The sequence below is a fragment of the Neltuma alba genome, unplaced genomic scaffold, assembly GCF_004799145.2.
Source record: "Neltuma alba isolate B1F8T4 unplaced genomic scaffold, ASM479914v2 tig00010421_pilon, whole genome shotgun sequence".
In the NCBI taxonomy this organism is placed as follows: domain Eukaryota; kingdom Viridiplantae; phylum Streptophyta; class Magnoliopsida; order Fabales; family Fabaceae; genus Neltuma; species Neltuma alba.
Genome location: NW_021635323.1, coordinates 1,452,332 through 1,471,594, shown reverse-complemented (window position 1 = coordinate 1,471,594; position 19,263 = coordinate 1,452,332). Strand labels below are relative to the sequence as shown.

The 19,263-nt window shown below is 35.2% G+C and overlaps 1 protein-coding gene and 1 pseudogene across 2 annotated transcripts; one reads left to right on the top strand and one right to left on the bottom strand.

The window, feature by feature from the left end:
* The window catches only part of LOC114756523 (uncharacterized), a 123,180-nt pseudogene that overhangs the window by 56,197 nt on the left and 47,720 nt on the right, over positions 1-19,263 (top strand).
* LOC114756527 (far upstream element-binding protein 2) lies at positions 1,733-11,091 on the bottom strand. Of its 2 annotated transcripts, none has more exons than XM_028945468.1 (8): positions 10,717-11,091; positions 10,067-10,398; positions 9,836-9,916; positions 7,517-7,702; positions 7,325-7,426; positions 7,145-7,219; positions 5,822-5,938; positions 1,733-3,235 (listed from the first exon to the last, which is right to left on the bottom strand). In XM_028945468.1, exons 1-8 carry the CDS (start codon positions 10,958-10,960, stop codon positions 1,976-1,978), a joined length of 2,397 nt encoding a protein of 798 aa, XP_028801301.1. In that variant the 5' UTR covers positions 10,961-11,091; the 3' UTR covers positions 1,733-1,975. The 2 variants fall into 2 exon arrangements, with proteins under 2 accessions (XP_028801301.1, XP_028801302.1); XM_028945469.1 differs by having other exon boundaries at positions 7,148-7,219.

Sequence of the window (19,263 nt, the reverse complement as noted above, 5' to 3'; positions counted from 1 at the left end):
TAGTGGCTCTTTTTGTGAGAATTATGCTTAATTTAGATTAAGAGTCTCTGCTTTGAATTAGTGTCCTTTTTAGAATAAAATTATCATAATTAAATATTAATTGTATTCAATTGATTTGTAAGACAATTAATGCTTTAAATTATTGCTTTTCATTATAGGACACTTGAGAATTAGGGCCAAGATTAAAGACCAAGGGATTACACAACATGAGAACTAAGAGTGTTGATTCTGGAGCTATTGGCCGTGGCATTGGTTGTGGGTTCGCCGTGGCCAACGATCTAGATCTAGGCTGAAGACTCTTGGGACCTGTTGATCGCGGTATTGGTTGTGGCAAACCCCTTATATTGGCAATGCCAGATTCAGATTAGAACACAAAGATGGAGTACCTATTCATATAATCCGACCCAGATTGACCCTTTTAAACCTTAGAAACCCTATTTTCGAAAGAACACTTCATTGTCTTGTCTTCTACACCTCTGTTCTCTCATCTTCTTGCCTCTCCATCTCCATCTTCTTTCCCATCCATTTCTTTCACTTTTTCGCCACCCCATCTCATCTTCCTCTAATCCTATATGCTATGGCCAATGATTCTACTCTAATTGGAGCTATTTCAGAAGCTATGAAGGGCTAGAACCCTCTTGAAGATGGAAGATGGTGCTCGAGTTTTCAAGCTTCAAAGAGGAGTTTAGCTTCAATCTTTCATTTTTAGCTATGTATTTACGGCTTCCTAGGTCTTAACATTTGTATTCTCATTTCCAATTCCAATCCCAACCTGTTAAAATCCATAGCTATGTATCGAATGTGGCCTCAAGGTATAGAATTTATGATTAGGTTAAGATGCAAAATTGTCCCGAAACTTTTTACCCAGGTGATATATGGGGAAATATTTATATTAATTTTATTTTATAATTAGGCATAAATTATACAAAGGGAAAAGTAATGTTCCATCCCATGAATGATTTTCCAATACCATGGGAGGTGGTACTATTATGTAATCACATCTAAGTATATGATTTTTAGATCCAATTTAATTTTAGTCTCAAATTTTAAATCTATGATTTTAGTCCCCAAAATTTAATCCATCTTAAAACGTTAAAAATTGTCATGTAGACTCACTAGACGATATCTAAGTATAACACAGAGCAATTATATATAGAGATTTATTCTCAAAATGCAACACAATAAATAGGTCCTGAATCGAATAGCAAGGAGGAAAAGATCTAAGGGCTAAACAGTTGTGTTTTGAAAACCTGTTCTTGTTCTTTTACTGTTTTATTATCCACACAAAATTCAGTCAAGTATCTTCTGTGTGAGTTCACATTATCACTTTTAAAAATGCATCCTGATAATTACATTAATTTGTCTAGAAAATTAATAAAATGCGCCCTAGATGAACTAGATATCCCATCTACTAAAGCCTTGATCGATTCTAAATTTTTAAAAAGCATTAATCATCATATAAGAAATGTCTCTTAAAGTCCCACAAAACCATCCTTCCATTGCACTTGAAACTCATGCATGAGAAAATATCATTAACATCTTATCCCAAGTATAAATTTTCCCGTCTTTTGAGTTGAAAGCTGCTGAGTTCTTCGGTCAACAAAGTAATGTTTTAGTTACACATAAGACAGATATGGAAATTGGACTTTACTCAAGTCCATTTTTAATAATCCAAGAGTCTTAAAACTACTGACTCTTTGAAGTGCCCTCTGTGATGCCTTTACTCGAATTATTGAAGGTAGATGAGGAGAAAACACTACCAACATCCAACGCCATTGGAATTGAAAGGTCCAAATCTCATTTTTACTATATTAAACCATAGGATACAGGGCACCATGACCTAAAACAGAATTAGATTTCTTGCTCTCCCTAGTACAAAGAACTCCTTACTACAACAAAATAAGCAAGTTACATAAAATGATGCCATCAAACCAGATAAAGATAACACTACAGATTAGGCAGAAATTACATGAAATCATCGCGGTGCAGCATAAGCTTGGGTTGAGTCATAAGCTTGGGGATATGTAGGCTGAGGCGACACAGTCTTGCCATATGCAGCTGTTGCAGTAACTTGTGCGGCCCCATAAGCTGCTGTTTGTGGGTTAGACTGATCATATGCCGTCTGAGCAGGTGCTGGTTGAACATAACCTGGCTGCGCAGCTGGTGCTGCACTATATGCTGGAGCAGGAGTACTGCTGTAAGCAGCAGGGTCTTGGGGAGCTTGGTAACCATAACCTGCATTGGTAGCAGCTGGCTGCTGTTCAGTGTAAGCTTGCTGTGAAGAAGGATATGACCCGTAAACCCCAGTAGGAGCAACTTGGCCATAACTAGGTGCCTGCTGGGTTCCAGGTTGAGCGTAGCTCGGCTGACCACCTGGTTGTGTATATGCAGCACCAGACGTAGGTGGTGGGTGGCTGTAACCATCAGCAACTGGGGCAGACCCATAAGTAGGATATGCTGCTTGTGATGGTCCACCGGATGCATAGGGGTATGGCTGCTGTGATGGCATGTTCGAACCATATGATTGGGTAGGAGCAGAACTTTGATAAGGCATATCCCCTGGTTGAGTAGCTCTTGGAGGACCATATGATTGTGCAGGCTGTGCCTGTGCAGGCATGCCATATAACGGCGGCTTACCAGCAGCAAAATTAGGTTGAGCGCCAGCCTGTGGATAAGTTGGTTGAGAAGATATATGTCCACCATAGGGATGTTGGGGGGGTGCACGATTATCAAATCCATGTCCATAACCTTGTTGAGGAAACCCAGATTGAGAATATGCCATCTGATGACCATAATCTGGGCCTTGTGGCTGTCCATAGTTGTAATTGGCCTGGGCAGATGGTGGGCCCATGGAAGGTAGAGGGGAAGGACCAGCACCATGTGGGGGTACTGAACCAGGGTGCTGATTTGGTGGCTGAGCATCTGACAAATGACCTTGTCCTCCATAATAGTCATAATTGCCACTGTGCGGGGGTGGACCTTGCATGCTAGGGTGAGACCTTTGCTCCCAGCCAGAGCCAAAGTTGCCTCTTGGAGCCATGTGTTGGGCATAATTTCCATATGGTGGAGGTGCATACTGTGGATTGTGAGAATGATATGGTCCCCGTTGCTGATTATCATATGATGTAGGGTGGCCATAATGAGAACCTCGTTGACCCCATTGGGATGCAACCCCGGATCCTCGGGGTGGACGATAACCCTGCTGACTAAACCCCCCTGTTGATGGCCTGACAGGCTATTCAAGTAAAGCAGAAAAATGGACATATCAGCTAATTGAATGTTTCATAATCAGAAAGGAAAATGTATTTTAGCAGAGTCGAATCGCAAAGAAGCAAATTTAATTGAAGAAAATAGCATGTTAAAATGATGAGATTACTAATCAATCAAGTGAACAAAAGATGAACTGACCAGGATTAATAAAGATCAACCCATTATATCAACACTTGGCATTGCAAAGAAAGAAGCAAATTTATAACTTTAGCGATAGCAATAGGTTATCCAGAGTGCACTAAACAGTTTAAGAAAAAAACGCAGCCCAATGCACAAGGCCCCTACCAGGTGGGGTCTAAGGGAACCAAATGTACACAACCTTACTCCCGCAGCAATCTTTCAAAATAGCACGATACCAATAGCATGTCACATGCTCAAAGCAAAACTACACAAGTTAAACTAAACTCTACATTTCTTTTTTAACCTTAACTAGACTCTAGATTTTTTCCCCCCCACTCTAACTAAATTCTAGATAGAACCAGACCCCATGCGTTACATATATCTTATGACAGAGGAAAAGATCTCACCTCAGCACATATGGTAAAAAAAGTAGAAGCCTGAAAATGCCCAAATCAAAACTCAGATCAAGCGTCAATAGGAGCTAAATCTTATCCCACCTCCACCAACATTTTATGAGAGATCTCTATAAATTACTTTAAGAACAAGTAGCAACAGCTACCTGATCTTACAAGGCACCTCAATTTAACTACTGTGATTTAACAAGATACTACTTTCTTCTCTTAGATACTGTGCAAAATTGAAGACAGTGGAAACGGAAAACAAAGTCTATCAGGACGATATATTAACGAGGAATCAATACATATATGGAATATGTCAAGATTGCCAATGACCATTAATAGTGATCATACCACCAAAGATTGTCATTCTACAATGAAGGTCCCTAAGAATCGCAATGAGCAATGAATATAAGCCAACAATGACAATTACTCCATACTAGCTTCAAAAATAAGTTACAAAACATTTATGCTGAGTATAGTCTCAATGAACCAACATCACCAACTAGGTTTATTAATTCTCCACAACTGTTGCCAATTCTAAACACGTAGATGTTACATCTTTCATCCTCAAATATCACAAGGCAAAACTATTATCAGAAGCAAGGTATGGGCATGGTAACATGATATACTTGCACTACCCATGGTCACATGGCAGCTAAAATACCAATCGCCTCCAACACAATGCACACACCAAATGTCACTGATTTCTCATGCTTGCATTATTCAGCACAAATTCATAGAGAGATGCAAAGGACTTCACCAGGTATGAAACTTTCTTCCACAAGGCCTCATGCAAATAACAAAACGGCCTATTTGATTACCAAGTCCAGTACAATATAGTCTTACTGAATCATGATTTTTAACCTTTAAGTCTTGAAGCGATCTTACCAACCATTAACATCCCGCTATCTGAGGTTTTAATGCCTGCCACCTCTCTTCGGTGGATGAGAGTGAATATGTTGTTAATGCGACATCAAGAAAGCAATGCCGACCCCATGGAAAAGGCAATAGCCAAATCTGCATTTTTAAAGCCAACCAATGCGAAATTGGCACCTCAAGATAAATAAATCATTGCAACTGACATCTTGGTTTGCATATACGATCATCCTAGAAGAATTCATTTGACCTTGGCATTGATCATTGATCAATTTCCAAACTCGTATGAGGCACTGTTTTAGGTGTTCTATTTTACACTCCTATAGCAGCAATTGATATAATACTTCCATAAATTGATCAAACAGGCATCACATCAATGTAACGGTTCCTTGCATAAATCATGCTATGACCTCTAATTTGTGTTGCTTTGGCCAAGGCAGTTGCAGAGAAGCATCTAACGCAAATATAAGAAGCATAATCATGGATAATATTTTTCTCTACAGCCCCAATTTTTCATACATAAGAGATGCAGGATGATTGATATTGAATTAAAATTACCATGAAAGTGCAACCAATCGCTAGTATCAAAGTTTTGTTGCAAGTTGGTTCAAAGATATACATAGACCTCGTAACTATAAGAGCGTCACTCAGCAAAGTCAGGTGTAGAAAACTATTACATTCCACAATGCAGTTGTAAGTAAAGAGATATCGAGATAATATTTCCTGTAGCACTTTTACCAACAATATTTAGTACAAACTAAGAATAACAAACATCTACAAGTAATGCATGCTGGTACTGTGCAATAAATCAACACAAAGATATAGAGATCGGTTTCCTAGTCCAAAAAGAGAAGAAATCTCACGTCACGTACATATGGATCAGGGATGTGACAGAACTACGGAAAGTAACTCAAGTTGCATGCATATTTATCAGCCACAATCATCATAGGAATACAAGTTAACTCGTCATTTTCAAACATTCTATCAAAGGCACAAGCGAGATAAAATATGCATCTAATATGTTATAGATGACTCAAAATCATGGATGAATACAAGTCATAAGAAATATAGCCAAAGCCTCTAAATTAATAGCAAATGATCAGTACTAGAAAACTGGCAGTTTTTTCAACATAAGCAACGTAAAATCTCAAACAAACCTGATTCATGACTTCATTTATCATTTCTCGTGCAAGCTCAACTTGCCTCTTATCACCAGTAACTTGGACTGTCCTTTCTTTAGAATCATCCCCTTCCGCAAGATGTTGAGGTATCAACTGAATTACAAACATGAACATCAGAATGCTTGAGCAACGAAAAAATATAAGGTGACTCGGGGAGAGGGTGGAAAAGAGTCAAGTGAAGAATGTATCATCCAGAAGGACATTCTCTCCCCAAAATTTTGTGATATGTTCCATAAAGTACAAAACACTAAGGCAATACTTAACTACTGTTGGATAATATTTAGAAAATAATTGAAGTACATGAAATGTCAGCAAAGAAAAAACTTCAAAAAAAATCGATGTCATGCCAAAATCTCAATTTGTAGGAGATGCCAAGAGACTAAATGCAAGAGTCAATAAAATGCACACCATATGATGTCTAGCAAAGTAGCATATTGCATTTTTCTATTTATTTATGGCATGCTATCGTACCTATAGAAAGGCAACTATATACAGATAAAAGATCCAATCAAACATATAAATAAAAATCACAAAGCTGGATTTTGTTTAAGTTATTTAATATTAAATTAATAGGTATCAATTAATAAATTAAATAATTTAATTTAATTGATGAAATGTAGTCATAAACAATCGCTAATTTATCCATATTACATGTAAATAATTTAAGTATACCAAACATTTTGAGGAACTCTAAAACGGGTCAAAAAGCAAAAACATTTAAGAATGAATTACAAGGTTAAGAAACACCAAGCCAATGTTCTGAAGTACAACAAAAAGTGCAACAATGTCAATGAAGACTTAACATATTGCACAGTAAGGACATTACCTACACAGCATACAATGTCTAAATTGTCATAGATTAACATAGAGCTTTACATTTTTATCAATACATCAAAACCAACAATATCCGTTCATTGAAGAATACATGCACACAATAACTAACATTTTAAAATTTATATTTCATTAATAGTCACAATTAAGATTAATAATTTATCAAGCTGCCTTAACTGCAACCAAATTATATGGCACCATTGCCTAATTTAAAAACATAAACGGTATCATGTGTTTAAATTCTTCACTATAAGATAGCTCTTTAATTCCAATAATGTCTAAAATATGATAGGTTCATGGTAATGAATAACTTACATCATTCCATTACAAATTCAACATCTAACACTAGTGTCAATTTATAAGCTTCAATATAAAGCACAAGATAGAAGTTTAAATCTTATCCAGAGCTAAATGCCATCAGAGAGAGAAAAAGTTAGAGCATTAAACTTCATGGTACACGATATCAACTACCTGAATCCGTGCCCCAGATTTAGTCTGAAGCCCTTTAATGGTTTCTCCACCCCTCCCTATTATTAATCCAACCTGGGCAAAAAAGTTTTATGTGACTCAAGGTTGGAACAGAGGTCAACACATCATCCATGAATAGAAACACATTCTCGCATGACATAATAATATCATCATTATAACCTTTTCATTTGGAACTTGTATCTGAATTTGTTCAGAGCCTGACGTAGCCTGTGCAGAGGAGAGGCCTCGAGCTACAAGTGCTGGAGAGCCGCCAGCATCAGCCTGCATAATCAAATGAGACAAGAAAACGTGAACACGAGTGAGAAGAAATTTCAAACAAGAATAAAAATAAATATAGGGAATGACATCAACCTCTGCAATCACAGCATTTATTAGCTTTTCTGCCTTCTCAATACTATCCAAACTTCCTATTAATTCCACAGGCCTTGTCGTAGAGTGGGGATCAGCATCAGCGTCCCTTGTAATCTGAATCTTTGCCCCTGAATTATACTGCAGGTATCTTATGGTATCCCCCGCCTTGCCAATAAGAACACCAACCTGCAGATGAAAGGAATACATCCATCAACAAAATTGCCAGCCAAAATTACATGGAAGGCCAAGGTCCAATCACAATATGAATTTTAGTGCGATGAAGATACTACATATGGCTGCATGGACCAATAAGATGTCATTTATGGTTGGAAGTTTGGTAAGGAAGCAAAACCATGGCAGACATTCTCGCAAGAAGGTTAATTAAATAAACAAGAAATAAGAAGCGAGGACTGTCATTATTCATCAAAAAAGATAAAGAACCTATAAGTGAAAACCTAACCCACTACGCAGAGCATGAAAGACAGCCCAGGCTTTTGCCCCCTACTTAGTCTTAGTGAGGGTCCCAAGAAAAGGGCTGCCTATGATCCAGCCCAGTAGGGCCCAGTCACGGAATATGCCAGGTTGGCCAGGCCAATTTATCTAGGGATACACGAATACTCATCTTCGTGACTACTAGACCATTTTTGGGTATATGACTACTTTCGTTCTGCACCTCCACAAGACATGCAGAGGAAAAAAAAACTAGTGCAGCCTCCAGAGGAGAAAACAAGATGAAACACATCTAAAAGGTGACAAAATTAGTTACTTTATGCATACAAGCAGACAAGGTTATTATTTATTTTGAGTAATTTTTCATACACGATACAAATTGCTAAAGCCAAAAGGCAGTTTGGTAGACTTATTTCTCCAGAACATGGATTTAGTGTCCCAAAAAAACACAATTTTGAGCTTTGGTTTTTAATGTTCTATCCTGTAATTTATGTGCCAATCATACTTTTTCTTTCAAGGGCCTTGATTCCCTAACCATATTTCAGAAAACTTTCTATCTTGTTTTCTGGCTAAAATCACAAAATGACGCCACAGAAGCCTTTCTTTTATTTTGTTCCTTAATTTTATATTCCGTGCTGAGATAGCAAAGAAAGCAAGCCCCTGGCCTAGCTTCTTGAATTCTTTAACATAACCAAACAAAGCATGCCAAGTGCCAATATCTCTCCAACCAAATACAGCAAATAAATATAAACAAATTTAAACCATATCACCTTTGTAATATAAGGTTAAGGAAATAAGGAAGCATAGAGGTATGCTAGGTTCATGCACATAGGCTCCAAAGGTCCAACCAGATACTTTTAGCAAGCAGATCAGGTACTTAATAATATAATGACCCGGAATAATCCAAAAGAGAGAACATAAAAGATAGTTGATGTGTTTTCATAATGGTTTTCATATGCAAACGAAATACCAAACTAAAAAAGATAAGTATTAATCCTCACTTTATTATTAATTAAGCAAATTATTATCAGCAGTATTTTTATTCCTTAATACTACTATTGACATAGACATATAGATATTAATAAATACACTGGACAGGAAAATAATTGAGAAAAAGTAAATATGAAGAGCGGTATTTGTTTAAATTTGATTTGATTTCAGGTTGCTTGACACTTGACAATTGAAAACTCACGTAAAACTGTGTAGACCTACAATTAAAAGCCTAATGAAGTTACAAAACAAAGCTCCAACAGAGTTGGCAGTATTTAACTGAAAATCCCTAACCTTCCAACTGGTGCCCATTATTTACCCCATTCTAAACTTCTCTACCCAGCCTCACAGTACCGTTGAGTGCAGGACACAAAAAGTTTTCTTCTTCACTCCTTTCACATTTGTCTTGCTCCAGGGCAAATAAGGGGAAAAGATCTCAAACTAGTGCAAACATGATTTTTCCCCAACCCAGGGAGAAATAATTGGGCATTGGCAGTTGATTTATCCCCAGGCCAAGCAGAAATAATTGGCCTTGCCATTGGCATTGGCAGTTTCAGAATCTTTTATACCACCATATTCGGTTGCATGAGAAAATAATATCTGATCTGAGCTCAGATTTATGAGCCATGTTGAAGTATTTTTTGACCCGAAAATACAAAAGTATTTCTGTCCAACACATTTGTTCAGACTTCATTAAAAAGTTAAAAGGAGCTAACAAGGAAATACAAATAATAACAAAACAGGGATTTATCTCAAGTGGGGGGGGGGGGGAGTTCACCAGAGAAAAGTGTCTAATTTGTCTACTAATACTGACAATATTTATCTCACATGCTTCAGGACAGTGATATACAGCTAACACATGTTATAAGTTTCACAGACCTTATTGTTAGGGACCTTAATTTTAAGAGTCGTTATCTCAGCTGCAGAAGTCGGCTGCTCTTGCCCCCTAGAAGCATCTTGCTGAAAACAAGTAACATAAATTTCGGGTAAGTAAAAGATAACTTCATGCAAAGTACAATGAATAAGATTGAAGTTGATATGTCAGAGAAATATAACATGTACAATTGAACACATCTTAGACTAGGGGTGACAAAAACTCAGCTTTAGCACCTTATCGTTGGGAACCTCCACATTATTATGCTCAACATCAACAGATTCAGATTGCTCTGCAGAAGAAACATTTTGCTCAGTTGACTCTACAGAGCGCTTTTGAATTTCTTTTGATGGTTCCTCAGCACTCTCTCGTCCAGAATCCCCAACAGGTGATTCTTCGGCACCAGCATTTTCAGGAACTCTACTCGAGTTTTGCTCGTCAGGTGCCGACTCTGTATGCTCGTTGGATGGAAGTTGACCATCCGGTGAAAGAGCATTCTCAAGAGAGGATTTATCATTTTCATTAAAGGGTTCACCAGCCTGCTCATCTTGGTACCCATTTTTACTAGCTGTTGACAGTTGACACCAGAAATGCATAACATCATCAACGCAAAGTTTCTTGCTATAACATGATTATATACATGTTTTGCATAAAAGGCAGAAAGAAAAGAAATTTTCATCGATCTCATTTAACGGAATGTACCCAAAACATAATATTTTACTTAATAGCCGTGTACCCCTCATCAAAAGAAGGGATCCTAGCCTCTTGAAGAGAATCATATAAAGCCATATCATAATTTGATCAAGGGAAGAACATTTAATCATTTTTTCCCTACGACCATTAAAACAACAGTACAAGCTACAAATAAAATCAACTGCACTTATACCTAGTCCATCGAGCTCCTCCTCGATTCGGGGACGTTTCTTCTCACCCTCGTCGGAAGGGGAAACCGTTGCATCGGCCTTTCCAGCCTCATTGGGCTCTGAAATGGAATTCGCATTCGATTCAAGATGCTGTAGTTGCTCGGAGAGTTGCTGCTGGGGAGCTCCAGGCTCCAAATCTTCAAACTTGCGCTTGAGATCAGACGGGACAGGGTTTGCGTTAGCTGTCACAACTTGCTCCTCCGCCATGGGAACAAGATTCAGTCAAGATTGGCGACACCGCGTCTCTCTTATCTCTCTATATCTCGAAGCGAAGCGCGGGATTGAGGGATTAGACAAGAGAAGCAAATGAGAGTGGAACAAATGATTGTGGACAACATTCCAAAGGAAACAGATATTTGTGAGCCTGGTTTAGATTTTAGGGTTACACTAGAACTATTTGTGGGCAGGACTGGGTAATGACCCAACGGGCCTAATGATGGCGTCCATGAGATTTCAACAAACAAAAAAATGGTTCGAGAAAGCTGCTTTGGGACATCCAATTTAATCAATAGCAGGTTGGTATTTTTGTCCCATGGCAGTGGATACATACGGGTAGAAATAGGTCAGCCGCTTAATAATAAAACGTGCTTAGTTTTTAAAAGCATGTTTAAGTTTTTGCTCTTTAAAAAGCCTATTTTAAGCCTGTCAAGCCATTCTGGGCCTATTATAATTTTTTTTTTGGCCACAAGTTATAATTTTAATTATTAATTATTAATAATCCTTTCGTTCCTTATTATAAGAGACATTTGATGCTTATGGCATGTTCCTATATATAAGAGACACTTAAAAGTTATCTCTATTTTTTTGTATTGATTTCCTATTTTATCCCTATTTATTTTGTCTCCAGCTCATACTCTCTCTCCCTCCGACTTCTCTTTCTTTTAATAATTTAATTGTTCTCTCTCATACTCTCTTTCCTTATTAATAGGGGCATTGTTGGAAAAAATATTATACTTTTTACACATTAATTGTTCTCAACTAATTTTAACTATTTTTTTATCAACGTAATTTGGTTATTTGTCTCTTATAATAAGAAACGGAGGAAGTAATAATTAATTACTCTACCTTGCCTCTGTTTTTTTTTTTTTTAATCAAGGAGACTATTTTGATAGAGACCTATGTGGATTGCACCACATTGCTACTATTTTCTCCGCATAAAAGAATCCTTACCAATTATATTTATTACTTTTCTAGGTCTGTTTGCTTCCATAAAGCAAAAACACATAAATATATTTAACAAAAAACAAAAAAAAAAGAAATTGATGAGTTATGCCAAAGGTTTTGCCAACATTAAAGATTTCATCATCATTTTTCTTTTCAATTCAATTGTTAGAATCATAGTTTTTTCATGCCACTTACTATTGCAATTTTAATTCACTGGCTTTCACTATTTTAACTATAAATTTATATGAAGTTTTGGAGTAAATTATACTATTACCTCTAGTTCTTAATAAGATCTTGTTTGACTTTTATTTTGGTCCTAAATATAAGACCCCAATCCATTTTGTCTCTCAAATTTATGTATTTTTTTCCAAAGTAACCCTTCTAACAATGATAGTTCTAGCCAATACACTTGACTAGCAAGGATATTTTAGGAAAGACAATATCTATTTATTACAAATAACTAACTTAACTTCTTTTCTTAATCTCCTCAAATTAGTCAACTAGCTCTTATAATTAGGACCGGAAGTAGTATTGATAAGTTATATTAATAAGAATCAATATAAAAATTGAAGCCTTCTTTTTTACATGCGGCAAAAAGATTTTTTTATACCAGTGAATTTTTTTTTTGAAAAAGATAGGTTTTTTTAACATGCTTCAAGCCACTCTAGGTCTTTTTACAAGTTAAGCTCAAGCTAAAAAAACAGATCTATGACAACTTACAAGCCAGGCTTAAGCCTATTTATTACAAAACATGTTTGGCCTGTTTAGGGTGAAACCTAATTTATCTAGCATGTTTCTACTCCAATTAACATTATATTGCACGTTATTTAATTTCGACATTTTAAACGAATTTTCTAAGACTTCAAAGAAAGAAACACGAGAGCTCAATTCTTAGCTATATCGGAATGATGATAGTCATAAATTCCTTTGATTTAGGTCGAAAATATTATGTGGCTTGCATGATATTTATGAAAAGCTGGTAAGTGTAGGATCTTTGAGACTACAAAAATTGAAATTACCTTGTTGAATTTATTAATCTTTAATGATTCTTTGTGATTTAATGAATGTTTTTTAGGTATGGTATTAAAGCTGCGCTTTAGATAGATGGTGAACTTTGAATAATGATATTTAAATGCAAAGAAATGTATGATTTTCTACGTTTCTTCTTTTAATCTAAGTATTTTTTATATTAGATTGTTGTATGAATGTAAACATCCTATTTTGTTGAGGTCCACTAATAAACAAAAAAAAAATGAGAAACCCTTAGTAGTGTAAGGAATTGAAAGACACGCAGCGGAAATTAACCTTTAAAATTTTTCAATCCCTTACCCGGATCTACCGATTGTGTTTAAGTCAAGTAGTAAGAGGTGTTACCTGCGGCATTCGAATTGTTGATGGCTCGGGGATTCCGACGTTCGGGATGACTATACTCTCCTTTCGATCGTGAGAAGTTGACAACTCAGATCGGCTTCCTCTACCGATATCCACACGAACAGCGTTCCAATCATGAACGACGTGCTAGCGCCTCTTGTCCTTCTAAGGTTTTTGAGAATCCGTCCTCACCGTCTCTCTATTGGCCGTTTCTTATCTGCAAACATTTTGCACTCTCACTCACACAAAACCCTAGCTCCTAATATCAAATATATATAGGACGCTAAAGATATTGGATTTCAGAATTAATCCTAAATTAATTCCGAAATTAATACAATATCACATATTGCGTAATCTGATAAGAAATTAATTAAATAAATACGGTTTTTATATTAAATTCGTCCCACAGATTTAATTCACCTATTCATTTAATTCAAAATAAAGATATGACGGAATTGTATTTGATTTATTCTAATAAATCAAATTTGAGATATTATAAGATATCATATCATTCTAAATTTCAAATTTAAAAGTAATAGAGATTTAATTTATCCTTATAAATCAAATCTTATAAATATCTCTTATATCATATTATATATATACGTGAATTTATATATATATACACGTCCACTCTAGATTATTCATTGAATCTGGACATATCTTAGATTCAATGAATCTGGACATCATAGTTCGTGTTGGGCTATTTTGTGTGCGACCCTGTAGGCCCATATAAAGTTGGCAGTGGGGCATTTACTATAATAACTCACAAGTCGTAAGCGTTCTCTAGCAAGACATCACAACTACCTAAATCACATGAGGATCGATGAACGATGTAACCTTTCATACAACCCTATCACATCCCTTTTGTCACACGACATTTTGGTCATGGATGAGGCATGGAGAACGTCATCCTCCTATTCCTGACTGTTACTTTCTCGATCCCTGAGTAGTCTGAGTATAGAAATAGAACTACCTTTCTATTATAGTATGGCCATACATTTCTCAGACTCACTCATCGTGGGGCCCAGTAATATCTCTCTACGAATGTGAGGAACAAATTCCATCTTGACCATTCACATTCCTCCATATGAAAAACCACTAAGCCTGAACATAGTCTTTATGATCACTCGGTCAAAAGTGACTTTTAACTAGGTCAAAGCTGAGCGTTTCTCATATAGGAATCCATGATGATCTCAGATCAAAGGGCATAGTGACATGGTTTGTATATGAGAGAAGCTTATGACTTAACCCATACAGCTCTCTCATAGCGGGTTGGTCCAACACCTTGTACTCTTACATGTGCCTATGACTTTGATTTATATCTCATACATCTTCAAAGTCATACTAGTCTTATTTCATCTCTGCTCCCACATAGATAATCGACCAGAGACATTTAGGATAAAATCATGAGTTATCCAAGGATAGTCATCACAGTAAACATGCAAATAATATGATAACATAATTAAGAAATTCATAAATCAACGATGTTCATAACACAATGAGTGGTCCCTAGGGCACAATTTCCAACAAGTAGAACTTATGAAAAGGAGAGTAAGGGTTGGAAGAATAAAACAAAATTCTAGAGAGAGAGACGACAAGGTAGAATTTCTTTCTATCATTTTTTTAAGTCAAGAGTTGACCGATATTTCATCTTACCCTTTTCTTTATTTAAGAAAACACTAAGATTCTTGCCTGAGCCGAAGAACATCTTTAGCAAGAGATGGAGGCACACTCATTCCATCACAACTCCTTATTTGCCTCATTATATATCAATTGGAACCTTTTAAAATCATTTCTCAAAGCTTAAGGATGGAAAATTTTCAACTTTAAAATTTTCATTTTCGCATTTTCGTACACTATTTATAGAGTTTTGGACCAACTTTGGAAATTTATAACTAAATGTAAAAAAATTCAAACTGAGTGGTTCCAATTTCTATTTGAAGCTTGTCATGCCTTCTATAAGGAAAAAATACTCATTGGCCTCATATCCATCCAAACATAACCAGAAAATTTGACAAATTGTACTGTTTATTTGGTCAATTTTTGAATTTTTAGTATTTTAGCTCAACTTTAAAAAGACATATCTCTTAGCACAAAACTCCAAATTTAGTGATCTACCACTTGTTTTAAAGTTAAAAATGAGATCTATAAGTCTGTCAAATGTCAAGTCCAAATTCGTCCAATTGCTCATTATTTTATGTGACACAAAAATGCTATATGGAAAAAGGGAATTATATTCAAGAAAATTATGATCAGGGGATAAAAATACCCATGTTTTAGGCATTTTTATCCCCTAATCATAATTTTCTTGAATTTAATTCCCTTTTTCCATATGCCATTCTATTTGAGCCTTCCATCATCCATATTTTCAGCATCAAAGCACATTATGTAAACATAGGTACAAGACAATATATTCCAAAATCTGTTAAAACATTATTATAAAGTTATTAAAATATTACATAGGTTCACATACCATTACAAACTCCACATTGTTCCTTCATCCCAACGCCAATTCCTTGCCCTTGTCTATGGATGAGCCACTTCTTATTTGATACATAATTTAACATAGGAGGGAATAAGATTTCATGGAAATTTCAGTAGCAATGAATTATAATTCACATGTTTATCAAGCAAGATATAATGTGTTATGTAATAGCACTTCAAGACATCCTTAAGTCATATACAATTCATGCTATGCATCCAACAAAGAGAGGAATCAAATACACTTTCACATTATCATATCATCATGCATTTGATCAAAGCACATTAAGTGTCATCAAATTAATCATTTCACCACATATATTTCTCAATCCAAAGCAACTAACACAACACATTAAACAAGCAAGATAAACACTCAAATTATAATCCAATGCTACCTTTCAATGCCTAGTAATTTTGGCCTCCTTGGGGAAAAATCCTCTCGCTGTGTTCTTTCCACAAAAGCTATCAATTCAAGTATAATTGCAATACACATCAACAATTATACAACTTAAATACAATACTTTAACCTTAATTTACATAATTTTTTATGTAGAATTCAAATATTCAATTAGATTTTTAAGAATCAATTTCCTTCTCCTCTCAATCTGCCATGGCCGAATAGGGGTCTATGGTTTCCAAAAATTCTATTTTTTATTCCAACAATTTTAAACACTTTCCTTTAGCATATCCTTATGCAAAAACACATTTTAAACCCATTGAAATCATCATATCAAGGTGAAACAAGGACCTATCCCATAAACTTCTCTTGGCCGAATTGATCACTAAGGAAACCTAAATTGGTTTTTTTCCAAAAATCAATTCATACACTACTTAAACATATTTATTCCACATCATATTTAATGTTTCTATCCTTCTCTAATGATTAAGCATTTAGACCAAATTAAAGCAGCAATTTCCCTTGGATTTTCATGCAAAAAGCTAACCAAAACAAGCTTTAATCTTAGCTATAGCAAGGCTTGGACATACCTTGATGATTCCTTGACAAAAGCTTGTTGATTCTTTGCACCAAATCACTCAAGAATTTCAGTTTGGAATTCAAGTGGACAGAACCTCCCCTTAGTTTTCCAAGTTTCCACCATTTTTTTGGTATTTTGAGGGGGTATTTATAGGTAAAATTTTCTGCCATTTTCCCCTCATTTTGGAAGACCAAAATGCCATCTAAGAGGGGCACTTGACTACCATCAAGTGCAAGAAACATTTAGATCAAATCAAGTGTCTTTTTGCTAGAATATTCCAAGATAATTACATGAAAAATGGGTTTTATTTCAATTAAATTGAAGGGTCCAGAAAAGTCACAAAATTGGACCTTCTTTGGGCCCAATGTGGGGCCCACACATGGTTTAGGATGGCCCAAAAAGATGACTCACAAACCAAATCACAATCCTAAACCATTTTGAAACTTTATCGGTTACTATTTACTAGTAACATTTCATAATTTTTTTAGGCCTCCAAAAATTTATTTCTCTTCATAAAAATCCCTTTTTTCTATAAGGATATGATCTGAAAATTTTTAGAATTTTTCTCCACCTCTAACTATTTATTTTGAATTTTTCCCAATTAGGCCTCTATCAGTGTAACTGTGGGAAAATAAATTTTCTAAAATTAATTCCTGGGTTTTCAAGGTCTAAAAACAATTTTATAAATTCTCATAAATATTTAAACAATTAATCCATATTTTTTTAGAATTATTGAGGCCTCTAACTAATTAAAATAATTATTTTCCTCTCATTTTTCACTATTTTCCCAAAAAACCTCCGTATTCGGGACATTCCATAATAATTCATTTTCACATGATTTTTCCCTTTAGGGCTTCCATCGAGGTTTCAAAACCTCTAACTTATATTTTTACCATTTTTCAAAAATTTTCTAGAATTTTTTCCAAATTTTTCTGTTTTGCCCTTCCTAAATCAAAAGTTCTAAAAATGTCAGCAGGGTCCTCTCTGGGTTTCACATCAAAAGTTGTTTTGTCCCTCAATCTACTTCTATGTTGACCCTCATCCCAATTTTTAACTCCCTATGTTCAGATAAAATTTTCAGGATTTATTCAATCACATAGTTTGAGCTTCTAGAATATGGCGCCCTCGGGGCCTTCTATTTGATTGTATTGAAAGGCCCAATGAATTGGGATTTCCCTATTGGGCCAGGTCATTTCAGGGCAAGGGGATCATTTATGATGAAGAGGATGAGGATGTGACACATTCGAACACTAGGCAAATCTCTACGTGCATAACTTTTAATATTCAATCCTGTTGTGATTCGTTTTTCTCTGGCATATCAAACGTATATTAATACCCACCTCATTCTTGTCCTTTTTGTCCACTTATCTTATTGTTACATTGCATAAGTGTTTTCTTTCTCTCTTTCTTATTTCGTTTGCTCTAATATGAGTATTAGCTTTTTATTATTAGCTTATCCCACAGTGCCTTCTCTCTTTTTAGCCTTGGGTATGGATTTTTCTTCCCCTCTATTGTGCTTGATTTAAATTTCATGATGAATTGATTTTGTCTGTCTCCCTCATTTCTAATGGTTTCAATTTCCTTCTTCTTAGAAGACATTACACTCCTTTTTTTTTCTATGCAGTGTGAGAACTTTAGAATTTCCACAGGCGTTTAGATTTGTTGGCAAGCCCTATGAGATTATAAGAATCTTCGTAGGTATGCCAATAGCGTTGCTCAAGTTTGTTTTAAAAATGAAGAAAAATAATTTTAACTCAATGTTTAACAATGAAAATAAACAAAAAAATCCTTTCAAAATAAAATGTTTTCTAAAGCTGTGTGAGGTTTTTAGAACCTCTATGGACTTGAATGATTATTCTTTCATGTGAGATTATGGGAATTTCTATAGGAAATGTAATCTAAACTTTCTTTCAAAAAATAAATATTTTTCCAAATAAAAAAAAAAGAGTTGTTTTCCTTAACTAAAAAATGCAAAGCCATGAAAAATATCTTTCTTAAATATATTATATAAATATTTTTCTAAAAGATATCAACCAAGTGACACATATTTTTACCCTCAAACTATGTTGGCTTTGATCCATCTAAAAGGTATATAGGCCCTAGGCTTTTTATCCTAGGTCAAATCGGGCTCTAAAAATGAAATTTTTTTATTATTTTTTTTTGTAAATAAAAAGTTTTTCTCTCTTTAATTTATTTCTTTTCTTTTTGGGTAATTAAAATATAATAAAAGGCCATATTATTTTTATAGTCAACTTAGGGTAACTATTTTTATGAACAAGTGCTGTAGGGTGTCTAACATTTCCTGTGGAACCATACTTTGTTTTCGTAGACTATCTATTATAAGAGGTTTCCAAAATTAACCTCCTAAAATTTTTGTAGCAACTCCTTTTTTGTTTCCCTTTTATGGGAAGGTTGAGACACATGCACAACAATTTAGTAACTCCACTAGGAAAATGTAGAGAGTCAAGTCCATTTAAATTGATTATTTAAAATGATATGGCCTTAGTTTTATTTTAA

What these genes read in the sequence shown, in the direction of transcription:
- LOC114756527 (XM_028945468.1), bottom strand. Translation starts at nt 10,960, where the DNA reads ATGGCGGAGGAGCAAGTTGTGACAGCTAACGCAAACCCTGTCCCGTCT. An exon ending in TAAATGCTGTGATTGCAGAG is followed by an intron (nt 7,427 to 7,516) that starts GTTGATGTCATT and finishes TTGATTATGCAG; the next exon opens with GCTGATGCTGGCGGCTCTCC. An exon ending in TAAATGAAGTCATGAATCAG is followed by an intron (nt 3,236 to 5,821) that starts GTTTGTTTGAGA and finishes TTACTTGAATAG; the next exon opens with CCTGTCAGGCCATCAACAGG.